General features: G+C 45.4%; 1 protein-coding gene and 1 long non-coding RNA gene across 2 annotated transcripts in view; one reads left to right on the top strand and one right to left on the bottom strand.

Moving 5' to 3' along the window:
* The window catches only part of LOC123774811 (glutamate receptor ionotropic, kainate 5), a 42,351-nt gene extending 26,436 nt beyond the window's left edge, over positions 1-15,915 (bottom strand). Inside the window, exons 1-4 of the mRNA XM_045769439.2 lie at positions 15,510-15,915; positions 13,516-13,606; positions 6,171-6,329; positions 3,650-3,744 (exon numbers count right to left, since the gene is read on the bottom strand). Of these exons, the coding sequence (XP_045625395.2) occupies positions 3,650-3,744; positions 6,171-6,329; positions 13,516-13,606; positions 15,510-15,781 (617 nt within the window). The 5' untranslated portion in view covers positions 15,782-15,915. The remainder of the gene's footprint in view (positions 1-3,649; positions 3,745-6,170; positions 6,330-13,515; positions 13,607-15,509) is intronic.
* Positions 11,219-12,800, top strand: LOC138355569 (uncharacterized). Its single transcript, XR_011223972.1, has 2 exons — positions 11,219-11,569; positions 11,959-12,800. It is a non-coding gene; the product is annotated as an uncharacterized lncRNA (long non-coding RNA).
* Positions 15,916-16,711: the final 796 nt, after the last annotated feature.

Below are 16,711 nucleotides of genomic sequence, written 5' to 3'. Positions count from 1 at the left end.
AATTCTACCCAACAGACACCCAACCTGCCCCATCCCCTGTCAGCCCCCCACTAAGTACCCACCTAGGGCACCCTCCCCCCACCCACCCCCCTCCCCCCACTCACCCCCCTTCTTCCCCTCACCCCTCTCCCCAGGACCTCCCTTCCCCCCCATCCCCCATGCCCTCCCTTCTCCCACATGCCTTCCCGTCTCTCCCACCCCCATGCCCTCCCTTCTCCCCCTCCCCCCTAAGCCCCCCACTCTCCCCCACCCCACCTAAGTCTTCCCCTCTCCCCCACTCCCCTAAACCCTCCCCTCTTCCTCACCCACCTCAGCCCTCCCTTTTCCCCCACGCCCCCCAAGCCCTCCACCCTTTTCTCTCCCCCCAAGCCCCCCCATCTCCCCTATCCCCCACAGCCTCTCCTCCCCCCATGCTTCCCCAACCCTCCCTCTCTTACCCACCCCCTGTACCCTCCCCCTCTTATCCACCCCCTGTACCCTCCCCCTCTTATCCACCCCCTGTACCCTCCCCCTCTTACCCAACCCCTGTACCCTCCCCCTCTCCCCCACCACCCCAAGCCCTCCCTCCTCCACCAATCCCCCCGTGCCAGGTCCCCCCAGCTCCCACTCACCCCAGATCCCAAAGGTCCCCCCCAGAAAAGAAGCAGAAGAGAGTCAGTTTCAGGGTGATGTACTCGAACATAGATGGGATCACAAGCAAGACAAGTGAACTAAGGGAAAGAGCACAAGAAGTTAACCCAGATGTAATCGGACTCACTGAAACAAAACTCTCTGGAATCATAACGAATGCCGTGTTTCCCCAGGAGTATACAGTAATAAGGAAAGAGAGGGAAGGTAGAGGAGGAGGCGGAGTGGCCCTACTCATGAGAAGGGAATGGAGTTTTAAGGAGATGGCCATCCCGGGCTGTGAGGAGTTCAGAGACTACATAGCAGGCACCATAACAATGGGAGGACCAAGAATAGTAGTAGCAGTAATATACAACCCTCCACCAAATGACAGGAGACCCAGTCAAGAGTATGAAAACAACAACAAGGCAGTTAACACTATAATTGAGAGGGCAGCCTCTGCTGCCTGTAGAAATAGATCCCACCTGCTCATCATGGGCGACTTCAATCACGGAAAGATTGACTGGGAGAACAAGGAACCGCATGGAGGCGAGGATACGTGGAGAGCCAAACTATTGGAGGTGGTGACAAGCAACTTTTTAACGCAGCATGTCGGAGAACCCACAAGGATGAGAGGCAATGACGAACCAGCGAGACTCGACCTAGTCTTCACTCTGAACGACTCCGACATAAGAGAAATCGGTTTTGAGGACCCAGTAGGAATGAGCGACCACAGTGTACTGGTGTTTGAGTACTTGATTGAAGAAGGGTTATTGAACTCGAGGAGGGATACCGAAACCAAAAGGTTAGCATACCGAAAGGGAAACTATGAGGGGATAAGAAAATTCCTAACAGATATAGCATGGGAAACAGAGCTCAGGGGAAAGACGGCCCAAGATATGATGGATTACATCACGCAGAAGTGCAAGGACGCAGCAAACAAGTTTGTCCCAGTCCAAAAGGAAAACAGAGAAATGAAGATGAGAAACCCATGGTTTAATCAAAGATGTAGGCTAGCTAAGCAGCAAAGTAAAAGGGCATGGAGAAACTATAGGAATAACAGGACACTGGAGAGCAGAGAAAGATACCAGAATGCCAGGAATGAATATGTCAGGATGAGAAGAGAGGCAGAAAGACAATACGAAAATGACATCGCAAGCAAGGCAAAGACTCAGCCTAAATTGTTGCATAGCCACATTAGGAGAAAAACAACAGTAAAGGAACAGGTTATGAGATTAAGGATAGGGGCGGAAGGATTCACTACAAATGACAAGGAAGTGTGTGAGGAATTGAATAAGAAATTCCAGGAGGTCTTCACCTTAGAACAAGGAGAAATTCCAGAGGTAAGTGAGGGAATAGCTAACCAGGAACCACTGGAAGAGTTTGAGATTACCAGTGGGGAAGTAAGGAAGTGTTTACTAGAGTTGGACGTGACGAAGGCTATAGGCCCAGATGGAATCTCCCCTTGGGTTCTAAAGGAAGGAGCAAGAGAACTGAGCCTACCACTCTCCATAGTGTATAACAAATCACTGGCAACAGGGGAACTGCCAGATATTTGGAAAGCAGCTAACGTAGTCCCGATATACAAGAAAGGGGATAGACAGGAGGCACTGAACTACAGGCCAGTGTCCCTAACCTGCATACCATGCAAGCTGATGGAGAAGATTGTGCGAAAAAAACTAGTGGAGCATCTGGAGCGAAGGAACTTTGTAACACAGCATCAACATGGGTTCAGGGATGGCAGGTCCTGCCTCACAGGGTTACTTGAATTCTACGACCAGGCAACAAAAATAAGGCAAGAAAGAGAAGGGTGGGCAGACTGCATATTTTTGGATTGTCAGAAAGCCTTTGATACAGTGCCACACAAGAGGCTAGTGCGAAAGTTGGAGATGCAGGCTGGAGTGAGAGGGAAGGTACTCCGGTGGATAGAGGAATACCTAAGCAACAGGAGACAACGAGTCTGTGTGAGGGGTGAGGTCTCAGATTGGCGAGACGTCACAAGTGGAGTCCCGCAGGGGTCAGTCCTTGGACCTATACTGTTTCTGGTATATGTAAATGATCTCCCAGAGGGTATAGATTCGTTCCTCTCAATGTTTGCCGACGATGCAAAAATTATGAGGAGGATTGAAACAGAGGATGATAGTAGGAGGCTACAAGATGACCTGGATAGACTGAGTGAATGGTCCAACAAATGGCTGTTGAGGTTCAACCCGAGTAAATGCAAAGTAATGAAACTAGGCAGTGGAAACAGGAGGCCAGGCACAGGATACAGAATAGGAGATGAAGTACTTAATGAAACAGACAGAGAGAAAGATCTAGGAGTTGATATCACACCAAACCTGTCTCCTGAAGCCCACATAAAGAGAATAACGTCTGCGGCATATGCGAGGCTGGCTAACATCAGAACGGCGTTCAGGAACCTGTGTAAGGAATCATTCAGAATCTTGTACACCACATATGTAAGACCAATCCTGGAGTATGCGGCCCCAGCATGGAGCCCGTACCTTGTCAAGCACAAGACGAAGCTGGAAAAAGTCCAAAGGTATGCTACTAGACTAGTCCCAGAACTAAGAGGCATGAGTTATGAGGAAAGGCTGCGGGAAATGCACCTCACGACACTGGAAGACAGAAGAGTAAGGGGGGACATGATCACAACCTACAAAATCCTCAGGGGAATCGACCGGGTAAACAAGGATGAACTTTTCAACACTGGTGGGACGCGAACAAGGGGACACAGGTGGAAGCTGAGTACCCAAATGAGCCACAGAGACGTTAGAAAGAACTTTTTCAGTGTCAGAGTAGTTAGCAAATGGAATGCATTAGGAAGTGATGTGGTGGAGGCTGACTCCATTCACAGTTTCAAATGTAGATATGATAGAGCCCAATAGGCTCAGGAATCTGTACACCAGTTGATTGACGGTTGAGAGGCGGGACCAAAGAGCCAGAGCTCAACCCCCGCAAGCACAATTAGGTGAGTACAATTAGGTGAGTACACACACACACACACACACACACTAAATACTAGATGGGGACAGGACCTTACCGTGACGGGACGGTGCTGAGCCTAGCGTGTTGGTACTGGAAGAACCATATACAGATGATCACCGTCCCCACAGCCACCAGCAGTAGTAACCACACCTATAAGATACCACATTTATATAGCGTGTATTTATTATTATTATTGCTGTTAATTGAAAAAACCAAACCATGTAACCATCTTCACTACACGGGACCATCATTACTGTAACCATCTTTACTGCACACTATCTACATTGAAACCATCTTAAGTACATCTAACCATCAGTCGTAACCATCTTTGCTTCATATTGTTTTGGTTGCTTGCTACAACTTGCCCCACGTAAATCCTAAATAAATCATTATTATTATTATTATATCATTATTATTATTATTATTATGTGTATAAAGGTGTTACGACCCTGGGTTCGAGATTGGCACTCTGCAAAGGAACCCAGGACCTAGATTCACGAAGCGCCATGTACTTCTTCGTAAGTAGGTATGCTACGAATGTTCTTAAGTACTCGGTAAGCAGAGCCGTACGTGCGATTCAGGAAGGTGTTCGCATGCAGTTACTAGCAGTTTTCAAGTAGTTCATTTTCAAGTGAACTAGTAGTTTTCAAGTCTCGATAGATGTCACTAGGGCTTTTCGTTTGGCCAATCAGAGAAGGTAACATTGCTCATCTTACAGGTTTAGCCAGTCACGTCGCTGGCTTTTCAGGGTACATCGGTCCTCACCTGCCACCTATTTTCATCGTATATTCTTAAAAAAATAGTTTATTTCGAAGTAAACCTATATTTGTTCAACTTCTACAGTCAGCACCGACATTGTAGTAAACAAATATGTTACATTTTTTGTTTACTTACATAATTGATGTAGATTATACTATTACATAGTATAAGTATACTATTAAAATTATACTATTACAAAGGATTTAGTTAGCATTGCGCACTAACAAAGGGCCTTCCTGCTTGTGCTGACAAAGTTTGAAATAATAATTTATATAATAATTCTCTCTGTCATGGGACAGGCAGCCAGAGAGTACTATAGTTTATATGAGGGTTCCAGTAGTATAGTCGGGTTCGTTCTCGACTCACAATCAAGAATTCTGGTTTCGAATCCTGGGCGGCAGCCAGAAAATAATAAATAAATAAATAAATAAATGTTTATTTAGGTAAGGTACATACATACAAGAAATTTTTACAAAGATTGGTAGACTTATAGATAGAGCTAGTACATACAATGCCTAAAGCCACTATTACGCAAAGCGTTTCGGGCATGAAAAACTCTCAGACTCGCATGAATACTCTCAGACTCTGCAATTGGATATTTTCATCCTTAGAGTTACTACTGTAATATATCATTACATCGGCTGTATCTTCCTTAAGAATGCCTCGGCGGCCACCGTGGTATTATCAGACAGCTGATAACATTCACTATCCATAGATACCCTTAAGGTACATCCAAGGTTCATAATAATGAACTTAGCCTCGGTGCACTGAACCTGTGCACTCAGAGAAATCACAAAATAGCGGTGTGCACTCTCCATCACACATTTTTAAGCTAGCTGGTGTTGTGACCTCTTACATCTGGGTACTAAGTTTCCACCTGTGTCCCCTTGTTCGTGTTCTGCCCATGCTAAATAGTTTCTTTGTTCACCCACTCAATTCCTCTGAGAATTTTGTAGGTGATGATCATGTCTCCACTAATTATTCTGTTTTCCAGGGACGCGAGGTTTAATTCCCTTAGACTTTCATCGTAACTCTCACCTCTCAGTTCTGGGACTAGTCTGGTGGCATACCTCTGAATCTTCTCTAACTTTGTCTTGTGTTAAACTAGGTATGGACTCCAGGCTGAAGCTGCATTCTCCAGGATTGGTCTGACATAAGAGGTATAAAAGGTGCCCAACGATTCCTTACACAAGTTTCTAAAGGCAGTTCTTATATTGGCCAATCTAGCACATGCCGCTGATGATAGCGAAGATGATGGGGACAGGTTCGGTGTGATATCAACCTCCCTGATCTTTCTACTTGACTCTTGAAGGATATGACCTCCCAGATGGTACCTTATGTGCCTGGTGTAGTAATAAATATGCTGGACTCGTTGACTGCTGGAGTAGTGATATAATAATAATTATAATAATTCATTGTGTCAAGGGACAGGAAGCCAGAGTGAAAACCCCATACACGTTAGACTTATTTTATTCGGGTTTATATTATTTTCTGTATTCTATACAATGTACAGATGAAAACTGTTCATATCTCATAGATGACAGTACTTAACATGAGAAGGTAAGTTGTACACTAGAAATAAATACTTGACATTCTCCTATAGGTTAGGTTAGGTTCAAATAAGGAATATCATTACCACTTCAATATTTCATGACAAAAGACATATTGTTTTAAACTATGGCGTTGTCGTAGTGTACATGCAGACTAATATGTATACCTAAATATTTTCTGAATTCACTAATCTAGTGTTATTGTATTAACGTGAACTCATTAAAGAAATTGATAATGAGAAATACAAATTACAAAGTTATTCTGACCAAGAGGGTGAAGGGTTTGATAAAGCCAGCAATGTCTGGCTCCAGCTGGGGCCGCATGTAGCCAATGGCCAGGTCACTGACGTAGAGAGGTAAGCTGAAGTCTATAACCTTGCCACGGGGCACAGTCTGAGTGAACACCCCACCCGACATATCCACCTCCTGGCAAGTATACAAAAAACAAGAATGAAAGATCAAACACTTACCAAATATTAGGTTTCTGGGGGAGCCTCCACCCCCCCCCCCCCCTCCGTTGGGGCTGCGGCTGAGATTGTGCCAATCTACATCAGTTGCACGAGTTCATTTAGCCTACCAGGGGATCAGAGTCAAAACCTGGCCCCATCTCGTAAGGCGCAGAGAACAAGCTACACTGACATCTGCCATTTCACCAGGAAAGTCAGCGAAGCTTAACAAACAACTGTTAGGGTCAATAACCTCAAAAACAACTAAAATGTCAATTAAATCCCCAAATACTACAAAATAACCAGAGAAAATAAACAAATAGCTAGAACTCTATGGTACTAAATGCCGCCGCCAGGCAGCACTGCACTCAGTCCAGCGTCGGCCCGCCGCCCACAAATCAGTAGTGAAGAGCAGCGCTCTAGACGTCTAGAGCTCTTCTGCTGCATCATCCTGCAGCAAGTCTCAGAGCTTCTAAGTACCAGATATCCTAGGACTCGTCAGGTGGGGGGCCTTCTTTGACTGTGAATGCGTTCCATTATAGTATTGCTTCACGTGAGTGTTTTCTGCCTTTTTGTTTATTTTTGTGCTCAGAATTGCATGTGCTCAGAGGGTACTGCCCTGGGCGTCTGTTATGAGCACTACCTCTGCATTAACGCAGTTCATTATCTGGTGTGTTCACGGATTCGCCCTTTCGAGGCCAGGCCACCGAGGTGGAGTGCTCTGACCTGGGTATAACAGTCGTCCGACCTCTGTGATCTTTGGTCCTTTCACAACAAAGATCACACTCCAAAAAATATACCACTTACGGGCTACTCGTGCCCGTGCCACCTCTTGGGTGGCTGAATCTTCATCATTCAATCATCAATCTCTATTTAGACCCTTTGGGGGCGTTCATTAGGTTGTGTGGTGTGCACTCTGGGCTTGCGCGCATTGCTACACTGCAGGCCAGTCCACGGGCGCCATTTTGCAACACAGGTAGTGGAGGTGACTGTGGTTCCCGTTTTCTTCGGCGAGCGTCACCAGTGCCTGGGAGTACCTGTCTGGCATTTTACCGGCAGGTCATGGTATTCCCCAGCAAGGAATACAAGGGTCTGTATTCTTCGCTGTGGATTCGACTGGTGAGGTCAATTATGCAAGCACGTCGGGCCCATCGAGCCCGCTCTCGCCTTTGGCGAGTTTGAAGGCTATTCATCACCTTTGCTACATGGCCACGATCCTTCTTTCTGCCTCGCCGTGCTGCCTGCAACCCGCAGCCCGTCCTCTACTCATGTCCATTACATCCAGCGGTCGACCCCCAAAGATGCATTCATAAATTTTAACATGCTGTTCATTCAAAACGGAAATTTTCTCAAATAGAAATTAATATTATAAGATATTAGCATATATTGTTAGGTTAGGTGTTTAGGTTCTGTTGGTGATTATTTGTATTTGTAGTACGTGGGGTGAAGCATTTACAGCGTTGTGGTTTGAATAAAATTCGTCAGTGAAGCACTTGTTCCGGAAGTGTTCGAACGAAATCAGTTGTGAGTCGTGTGTCAACAGTTTTTCATTCATAAATAGGGAGTTTGGCGGGTGCATGGAATCACTTTTGGGTCTTTGTTTGGAGGCCGGGCAACATTTACCAACCCGTTCTCGACTCAAGTCCATTACATCCAGCGGTCAACTCCACAGACGCATTAATAAATTTTAACATGCTGTTCATTCAAAACGGGAATTTTCTCAAATATAAATTAATATTATGATATATAAGCATTTTGTGCATATATAGGCATAGGTTAGGTTAGGTGGTTGGGTTCTGTTGGCGATTATTTGTATTTGTAGTACGTGGGTGAAGCATTTATAGCGTTGTGGTTCGAACAAAATTCGTCAGTGAAGCACTTGTTCCGGATATGTTCGAATGTCAGCAGTTGTGAGTCGTGTGTAAACCGCTTTTCATTCATAAAGAGGGGGTTTGGCGGGTGCATGGAATCACTTTTGGATCTTTGTTTGGAGGACGGGCTGCATTTACAGCTTTGTGGTTCGAACAAAATTCGTCAGTGCAGCACTTGTTCCGGAAGAGTTCGAACGAAATCAGTTGAGTCGTACGTAATCTGTTTTTCATTCATAAACAAGTTTGGCGGGTACACGGAATCACTTTTAGGTCTTTGGAGGACGGTCTGCTGCCTGTTAGGTTAATGACTCTTACGACCCCGAATCAGTTTGAACAAAACACTTTTTGTGTGGCGCTGGCGGGGCCGATTTCGTTGTCTTTTAATGTCGCCTTTTTTCCCGCACGTTTTCTCGAACACGTTTTACCTCCAGCCTCTTCATGTTTCTCCTAAGGCGTCTTGGTTCCTGGACTAGGTGCTAGAGTTGCTCTGCTCCCCTAGGATCATGTCTGCATCTTCGCTCAGGGATTCATTTTTAAGGCAGTGTTTTTGCCGACTTGTTTTCGGTTGTCGGGTTGGCGAGCTTCGGGCCCTTTTCTGGAGGTAGGGGGGTTTCTGCTCGTTTTGCCCTGATGGGCGTTTTCCTTCGTTTGCAATTGTCACCTTCTTTTCTGATGAAGAAAGAGTCGCGGGCTTCAGAGAGGTCCTTGGGTCAACCAAGCATCTTCGTCAAATGCTTGGTTGATTCGGCTGAGGGTGCTTCAATTGTTGTGGGCCACCACCTCAGCTTCGGTAGACGTTCTTTGGGTTGATCCACTCTCCTTGGTCTCCAATTCCCAGCCCGTCCTCTAAACAAAAATCCAAAAGTGATTCCATGCACCCGCCAAACCCCCCTGTGTATGAATGAAAAACAGTTTACATACGACTCACAACTGATTTCGTTCGAACACCTCCGGAACAAGTGCTTCACTGACGAATTTTGTTCGAACCACAACGCTGTAAATGCCCACGTACTACAAATACAAATAATTGCCAACAGAACCTAAACACCTAACCTAACAATATGCTAATATATCATAATATTTATATTTGAGAAAATTCCCGTTTTGAATGAACAGCACGTAAAAAATTATGTCGAGTCGAGGACGGGTTGGATCTGTGGGCTGACCCTGGACCGAGCGCTGGGCTATCAGAGAGACAGACCCGGGCAATGCTGGTTACCCCCATAGTTACTTATATAGATACATACATTTAGTTATCTAGTGAAGAGAGGACACAGGAGAGGCCAAACAGCCTGATGATTTCAGCAATTATATTTACATTTAAAAGTGATTTTTATACTTAAGTATAATTATTATTACTTGTTTTCTGTTAGTATTGTCAAAGTAATTTAGTGGATTATTCATGAGGATTATTGTGCTCTCTGAGCAAGGTTCAGACTAACGAAATTCTGGTGAAGTCCAGTTGTGATAGTAGGTGTTGAGACTGCACTCTCACTGTTAATAACTTAAATTTACTGAGGTTCTCTTTATATTTTTATTATGTTTGTCATTAAACTATTTAGTAAATGTATTTATATGAGTATTTTCTTGCTCCTCTCTACCTGTGATGAATACGTGATTAAGCTAGAGCTCACTTTACACATTTGTACACTGGGAATAAAGTGGTGAGAAGGCTATTGTTTTGATTCTGGCTGCGTCTGAAGCATTGGACTCCTGTTGAGTTCATACGGACAATCCGGAGACCAGTTAGAACCCACAGTGTCATGCGGGCATGACATGTGATAAAGGATTACATAGTAAGTTACTAATAAGTCATTAAGGATACATAGTTCCCCCTTGTTCCGATGGCTACACACTAAAGCCCCACTTGAATGCAGGTGTAAATATTAAGTATTAGTGGGTGGAGTAATCAGTGGTCCAAGATCTTGTGAGGTCGTTGGCCCCCTACTAGTCAGTGGTTCTCAACCTTTTTTGAGGACACCCTTATTTTCTAATACTCAAAAGACCCCAAGGGGGACGCAAACCACTGGTTGGGAACCAGGGAATTAGGTGCTACGGCGGTGCTGAAGAGTGGGGATCCTTCACGAGGATGGGCAGTAGGCAGGTAGACGGACGTCGTGTGACTCTCCATCCTACTCCACCACTCACTGGGGTACAACAATGAGTTTGGGACTCTGTTGTTCCTGTGTTATTCTGCTGACTTAGTGTGTCCTGTTTTATTCAATATGTTTGTGTTTGTTGTGATGTGTTTATCAGGAGAGAAACACAGGACACACTAAGCCAGGAGAGTAACACAGGAGTCACTAAGCCAGGAGAGTAACACAGGAGTCACTAAGCCAGGAGAGTAACACAGGAGTCACTAAGCCAGGAGAGTAACACAGGAGTCACTAAGCCAGGAGAGTAACACAGGAGTCACTAAGCCAGGAGAGTAACACAGGAGTCACTAAGCCAGGAGAGTAACACAGGAGTCACTAAGCCAGGAGAGTAACACAGGAGTCACTAAGCCAGGAGAGTAACACAGGAGTCACTAAGCCAGGAGAGTAACACAGGAGTCACTAAGCCAGGAGAGTAACACAGGAGTCACTAAGCCAGGAGAGTAACACAGGAGTCACTAAGCCAGGAGAGTAACACAGGAGTCACTAAGCCAGGAGAGTAACACAGGAGTCACTAAGCCAGGAGAGTAACACAGGAGTCACTAAGCCAGGAGAGTATCACAGGAGTCACTAAGCCAGGAGAGTAACACAGGAGTCACTAAGCCAGGAGAGTAACACAGGAGTCACTAAGCCAGGAGAGTAACACAGGACACATTAAGCCAGGAGAGTATCACAGGAGTCACTAAGCCAGGAGAGTATGTTATGATCTCAGCCTGCAGGAGAAACGAGTCTCCCTTCTTGAGAGTTATTCGTCAAGCCTGACCTAACTAGAAGGTCTAGCAAATATTGAGGTGATAACCCATATGTAAAATGGCTGGTTGGATATGTAAAACAATTTGAGATTATGGGCAATGAAGAAGAAAACAGATAAATGACTGGCGAGGAGATGTGGACATTTTGCTGGAGGCGTGAGGCTCGCTTCCGGAGGACCTTGACCTCACTTGAGTGCCAGACATCGCAGGGGGAAGCCGCGCTCCGTTTGAGCTCCCGTCAGAAGGGAACCCCTAGTGATATATCTCGAAGAGAAGAGAAGTGTGCAGACGTACCAGCTGTAGAATCGAGCCGGGGACGTGTGGTCTCAAGTCGTGGGCGATAATTAGTGAATATTAAGCCGCCCGGAGGCATTATTGTGGGCCGTGGAGCGCCCTGACCAAGCCTCGTCAGAGGAAGAAGCGCCCTCGACCAGACGATCTGTGGTAAGCACGATATACGCCAGTTCATAGTGATTGCTTGTAGTTGGTCGTGTGCCCAGCGACAGTAACGATGTTTATTTATAAGTTAGACATGTTTTAATAAGGCAGAAGGCCTGAAATAAGAGAGTGGAGAGGGAGGAACACGGAGCGACGTCCATCCCCTCTGAGCGCTGGCGGGCGACTGAGGGAGCCTGGCTCCTGACGGAGGAGGACCCTCCCAGCGAGTGAGGACCGCCGCCAGGCGAGGTGGAGTATGGACCCGCCCAAAACGGGGGAGTCCACTCTCACTGTATGTAGAGGACAGATAGAGGTTGGAGACAAACATATTGCGTGATTAGTTTTGTTTATGTGTTAAAGGGGAAACATTTTATTGGAGTGTCGATGGGTTGCAGGTTTGTCTTTGGGGAAGAAGTTGCTGAGAACTTCGAAGCCAGCCTAGATGAAGTAATTGATGAGACTCCATGGTAGTGAAGCAGAGGACCTCGAGCTGTGAGGAGAAGCAGTGAAGAGGAGTGTCACATGCTTCTGTAGAGGTGGAGAAGCACCATAGTTGCTCGAGGAAACTTCATGGTGTAGCAGCCAAGAGAGCTGTGGAGGAACCTAGCAGAAGGGTGAAGCACCGTAGTTGCTCGAGGAAACTTCATGATAGCAGCCTGGAGGAGCTGCAGAGGATCCTGGTAGTGAAGCCCGGAAGAACCTAAGGATATTAGGGTAGTGAACTTCCAGAGGTGGAAGGGGAGTTCTGGTGGATTACTTGTAGGGAATTGATAGTGTTTGGTTGTCATTAGCGTGCAAGACGCAGTGAGAGGTGAGTGATTGTTGGCATTCTTATGTCAAGGAGTGTTTTACACTGAAGTTTAGAGTTACAGTCGTAGGCTGGATTACCTACAGATGTATGCGTTCCAGGACTGACAGAGTGATCGATTGATCATTGTTGTGTATCAATGAACATTTATACTGATACATGTTATTGCATTCAAACGCTGATTTTCTATATATATATATATTATCTTGCTGATGGTGCAACAGTGTATGTAGACTTGATCAACTTGAGGAGGTTGATAGTATCAGGTGGTGAACCAGGAGATAGGATACCACTTGATAAGCTAATGATAAGAGTTCTGATGGTGTTGGAGTGCAACCTGATTGTAATATTATAGAGTATAGGATTCATTATTGTTATATGTGTGTATGTATCGTGTATGTGCTTTGTCCAGTAAATGTATCCCGATTTGCTGGTGTTTGCCCTTGTCCTAGTGAGGCTTCCCATGAAATAGTACAGAAGAAGAGAGAGAGAGAGAGAAAGAACCAGGAACCACTGCTGTGGGCAGGGTAGGAGATAATACTAGTAAGTCATAGGGGATTGAGGAGATCATATCTCATAAGGAGAGAGTGGGGAGTCACAGCGGCTCGAGTGGGTGTGTGCACGTGACAACGAGGCTAAGTGTTGGAGCCGCATCCCCTAAACGTGTGACGTTGAGCCCCTCTCCAAGAGCCAGAAGTGCCAAGGGTGATCTCCTAGTATAAACACTCTACCGAGTTGTGGGTTGGGTTGTCCATAGAGAAGGATCAACGACGACAACATCAACCAACCCACAGTCTATAATAAGTATCACAGGAGTCACTAAGCCAGGAGAGTAACACAGGAGTCACTAAGCCAGGAGAGTAACACAGGAGTCACTAAGCCAGGAGAGTAACACAGGAGTCACTAAGCCAGGAGAGTAACACAGGAGTCACTAAGCCAGGAGAGTAACACAGGAGTCACTAAGCCAGGAGAGTAACACAGGAGTCACTAAGCCAGGAGAGTAACACAGGAGTCACTAAGCCAGGAGAGTATCACAGGAGTCACTAAGCCAGGAGAGTATCACAGGAGTCACTAAGCCAGGAGAGTATCACAGGACACATTAGGCCAGGAGAGTATCACAGGACACACTAAGCCAGGACCTTACCCGGCGTGTCAGTTGACCCATTAAGCCAGTCCAGGTGCCATTGGGAAGCTCGATGCCATACACAAGGGATTCTGGCACCACGTACTCGAAACTGCAACACAGACCTCAGTATATTAGTCTGGATATCAGTGTTGTGTGTGGTGTGTGTGTCAGTGTTGTGGGAGGTGGTGTGTGTGTGTGTCAGTGTTATGAGAGGTGGTGTTGTAACAAACTAGTTGTTGTAGGAAGGATCCAGAATGTTCTAGAACCCACGGGTAGGGACCTGACCCCAAGCCAATGGTCGAATCCCCGGGGGGGGGGGGGGAATTGGCGGTGAAAATAACTGCCGCCTTTGTTCACAATTTCGTATAATGTATTATTCCACCTTATTCAGTACTTTAGAGAAATTAGTCTTCATTCAAATTGTATAATATTCCTGTTTATAGTATCAAGAGTATCCTGATTGTTAGGATAATGAGTTAAGTCACCATCAGTGACGTCACTAGCGGCACTAGACTTGGGCGCGGAACAATTTGGACGACCTGAGGTCACAGGTCATCAGTTTCCACGTCCACTATTTCTCAAAGGTCAAATAGCCAGTTTGTAATCGAAAATAGCCCTTCCCTAAGATGCTTGTGTAATTAACTTCAGTTAAAAGAATTCAACCAATCTGGGTCGTTCAGTACAACAGAGATTAGTTGTTAAACTTAAGCCTTGCTAGCAACTTAGTAAACTAGGTGGAAGAATACTCTGCTCTGGGTTCTGGGTAGAGGGACATGTGGGAAGGACAGTGTGGTTCCAGGAGCGGCCCGGGCAGGTGGCCTCAATCATTAGCCCAAGACCTAGCACTAACATCTGGGTCGCCTCGAGGTAGTGCTATAAGAGTTTGGTATAGGGCAGGAGTTCAACTCATTGCCGAGTCATGTAGGAAGTGTTTTGATTTTTAGATTTTATTTAGTTTTTTAATAAATCATTTGGCTATTAAATTGTCTTTTTTTATTAATTTCCATTTTATGTAATTTATGTACATTGTCCCGTACCACGTGGGTAGTCTGAGAGGCCGAGTTGAGTTGGGCGCCGATTCTAACACCGAATCAGAATTCATTATCCCTTTGATTTTAATTAATTCCACACTTAACGTAAATCCAATTTCATATATTACTAGTGGGGATCAAGCCCCGAGGCTTATTGATTAGCATGATCGATCCAGACCTCGGCCATTGCTCAGTGGTAATGGTCTGGTGGTGGTAGCGCAAGGCGATTCTAGAGTTTTGCTAGAAGTCTGTTTCACGTCATAAGGTTGTAGAATCTTAAGTCGGTCAACAGCTTAAGACCACGTGGCGTGGGGTCGGCTCAAGTATAGTTCTGGGGGTCCCTTGGTTTGAGAAGTGAATAAAGATTAAGGACCGGGTTACATTGGTGACATCCGTGTTACAATGGTGACATCAGAGTTACAATGGTGCACAGCGGTGGTTTCAACAATTTTGTTTGAAATTGTTGAAAGATTCACGCATCTAGCCATTCAGACACGTGCGTAGATGCTAGGGAGGACAGCCACAGGCCGCGGGCCAGGATTAGCAGTGCGCCTCACAACAGTGCGGTTGAGTGGGGATTGACAAATCTTGGGGGTCGTGCGGGCTGATACGATTAAGGATTAGTTAGTAAGTTAGGCTGTTCAGATTTATTGAGTAGGAGACCGCTTTGAATTGATTGGACTGGATACCTTACTCGATCCATTGTAATTGATTCAGAGGTGTTGGGAGCCACCATACTCTTAACAGCAGTTCCTGGTGGGCTGTCTGGGCGGATTTATCTGTGGGACGCCAAGAGATTTATCCGAGGGCGTTGTTAGACGACCCGAAACGCTAGGGAAAACGTAAATCCGTGAAGGGCGTTGCGGCCTCCGAGGGACGGACTAGTAAACTACCTAGCAGCGATTCAACGACTAAGTGATCGCACACTTAGTGGAGGTTGAGTCGTTTCTAGTTCCTCGGTGGATGAGGCGAAGGACTCACCAGAAGCCCAGCTTGTGAGCGAAGATGTGCATGGTCTCCACCAGCGACCCCTTCACCTCGTAGGGCGGGTAGCTCGCATTCAAGAAGATGAACGGCCAAAACTGCAATAGTGAAATATCAGTGATAACATTTATATTTTTATATTTATTTATATATACAAGAGTTCTTACATTCTTGTACAGCCACCAGCACGCGTAGTGTTTCGGGCAAGTCCTTAATCCCATGTTCCCCGGAATACGACCCGCCAAATCGTTTAACAACCAGGTACCCATTTTACTGTTGGGTAAAATATATATATCTTTAATATCAACAGGGTCAAACTAAATCTGTGTAAACACACTATGCAAATAAAGGGACCTAGTCTATGGAACTCGCTCGCAAACAAATTATAAAGCTGTCCAACCTATCCATTATTCAAAAGTATCACCAAAAAGTACCTAATTTCATCCTCACAGTTTTCTACCAATAAAATCAGCAGACTTCTAGATGTTACAACTGCTCGGCTTAGACTCGGTTACAAATATCTCTGGGAATTCTCATTATTTGCTGATGTAGACCTGACCAAATGTAAACGGTGTCAAAATTATTCGCACACCCTCCTTCATTATGTCGTGGAGTGCGAAAAGATACGTGAATTCAGAGACAATTCTATAACCAATGTTCCAACGATGTGTAAAGATTTTATTCAAAATGATCTGCTACCAGAAATTTTAGCCAAATATCCCCAGTTTGCTAACTGTAGGTAGTAACCGAGTGATTGTAACCTATCCACCGCTGCCCACTGGATGGGGGCGGTGTGCAGGACAAACATAAATTGTGACATTAGCTCTCCACATATATCAATTGCTTAATTTAGAAACTGTACTTGTGGACGGTCTTGAACCCATTGATAATGTGACTTGTACTGAATGTTGTAACTAGCTCATCAAGATTGTAACTTTCTTAGCCAAGTGAATTGTGTGGTTCAGTCCCTGAGCCCATTATGTGCCTCTGTAACCCTTTCCACTACCGCCCACAAGATGGGTATGGGGTGCATAATAAATGAACTAAAATAAATCTACCTAGTGCTTCACACTCGCACTGTATCGTGTGCTACCCACTACCCCAAAATATGTGCCTAAGCCATATAACTTTACCGTTGTAATCAATGCCATCATCTTATATCGTGGTTGTTATGTTGAACGCAATTTTTACTACAATAT

The sequence above is a fragment of the Procambarus clarkii genome, chromosome 68 (genome assembly GCF_040958095.1).
Source record: "Procambarus clarkii isolate CNS0578487 chromosome 68, FALCON_Pclarkii_2.0, whole genome shotgun sequence".
Taxonomy (NCBI): domain Eukaryota; kingdom Metazoa; phylum Arthropoda; class Malacostraca; order Decapoda; family Cambaridae; genus Procambarus; species Procambarus clarkii.
Note: the sequence above shows the minus strand (reverse complement) of the source record. Positions and strands in the feature narration are given on the sequence as shown.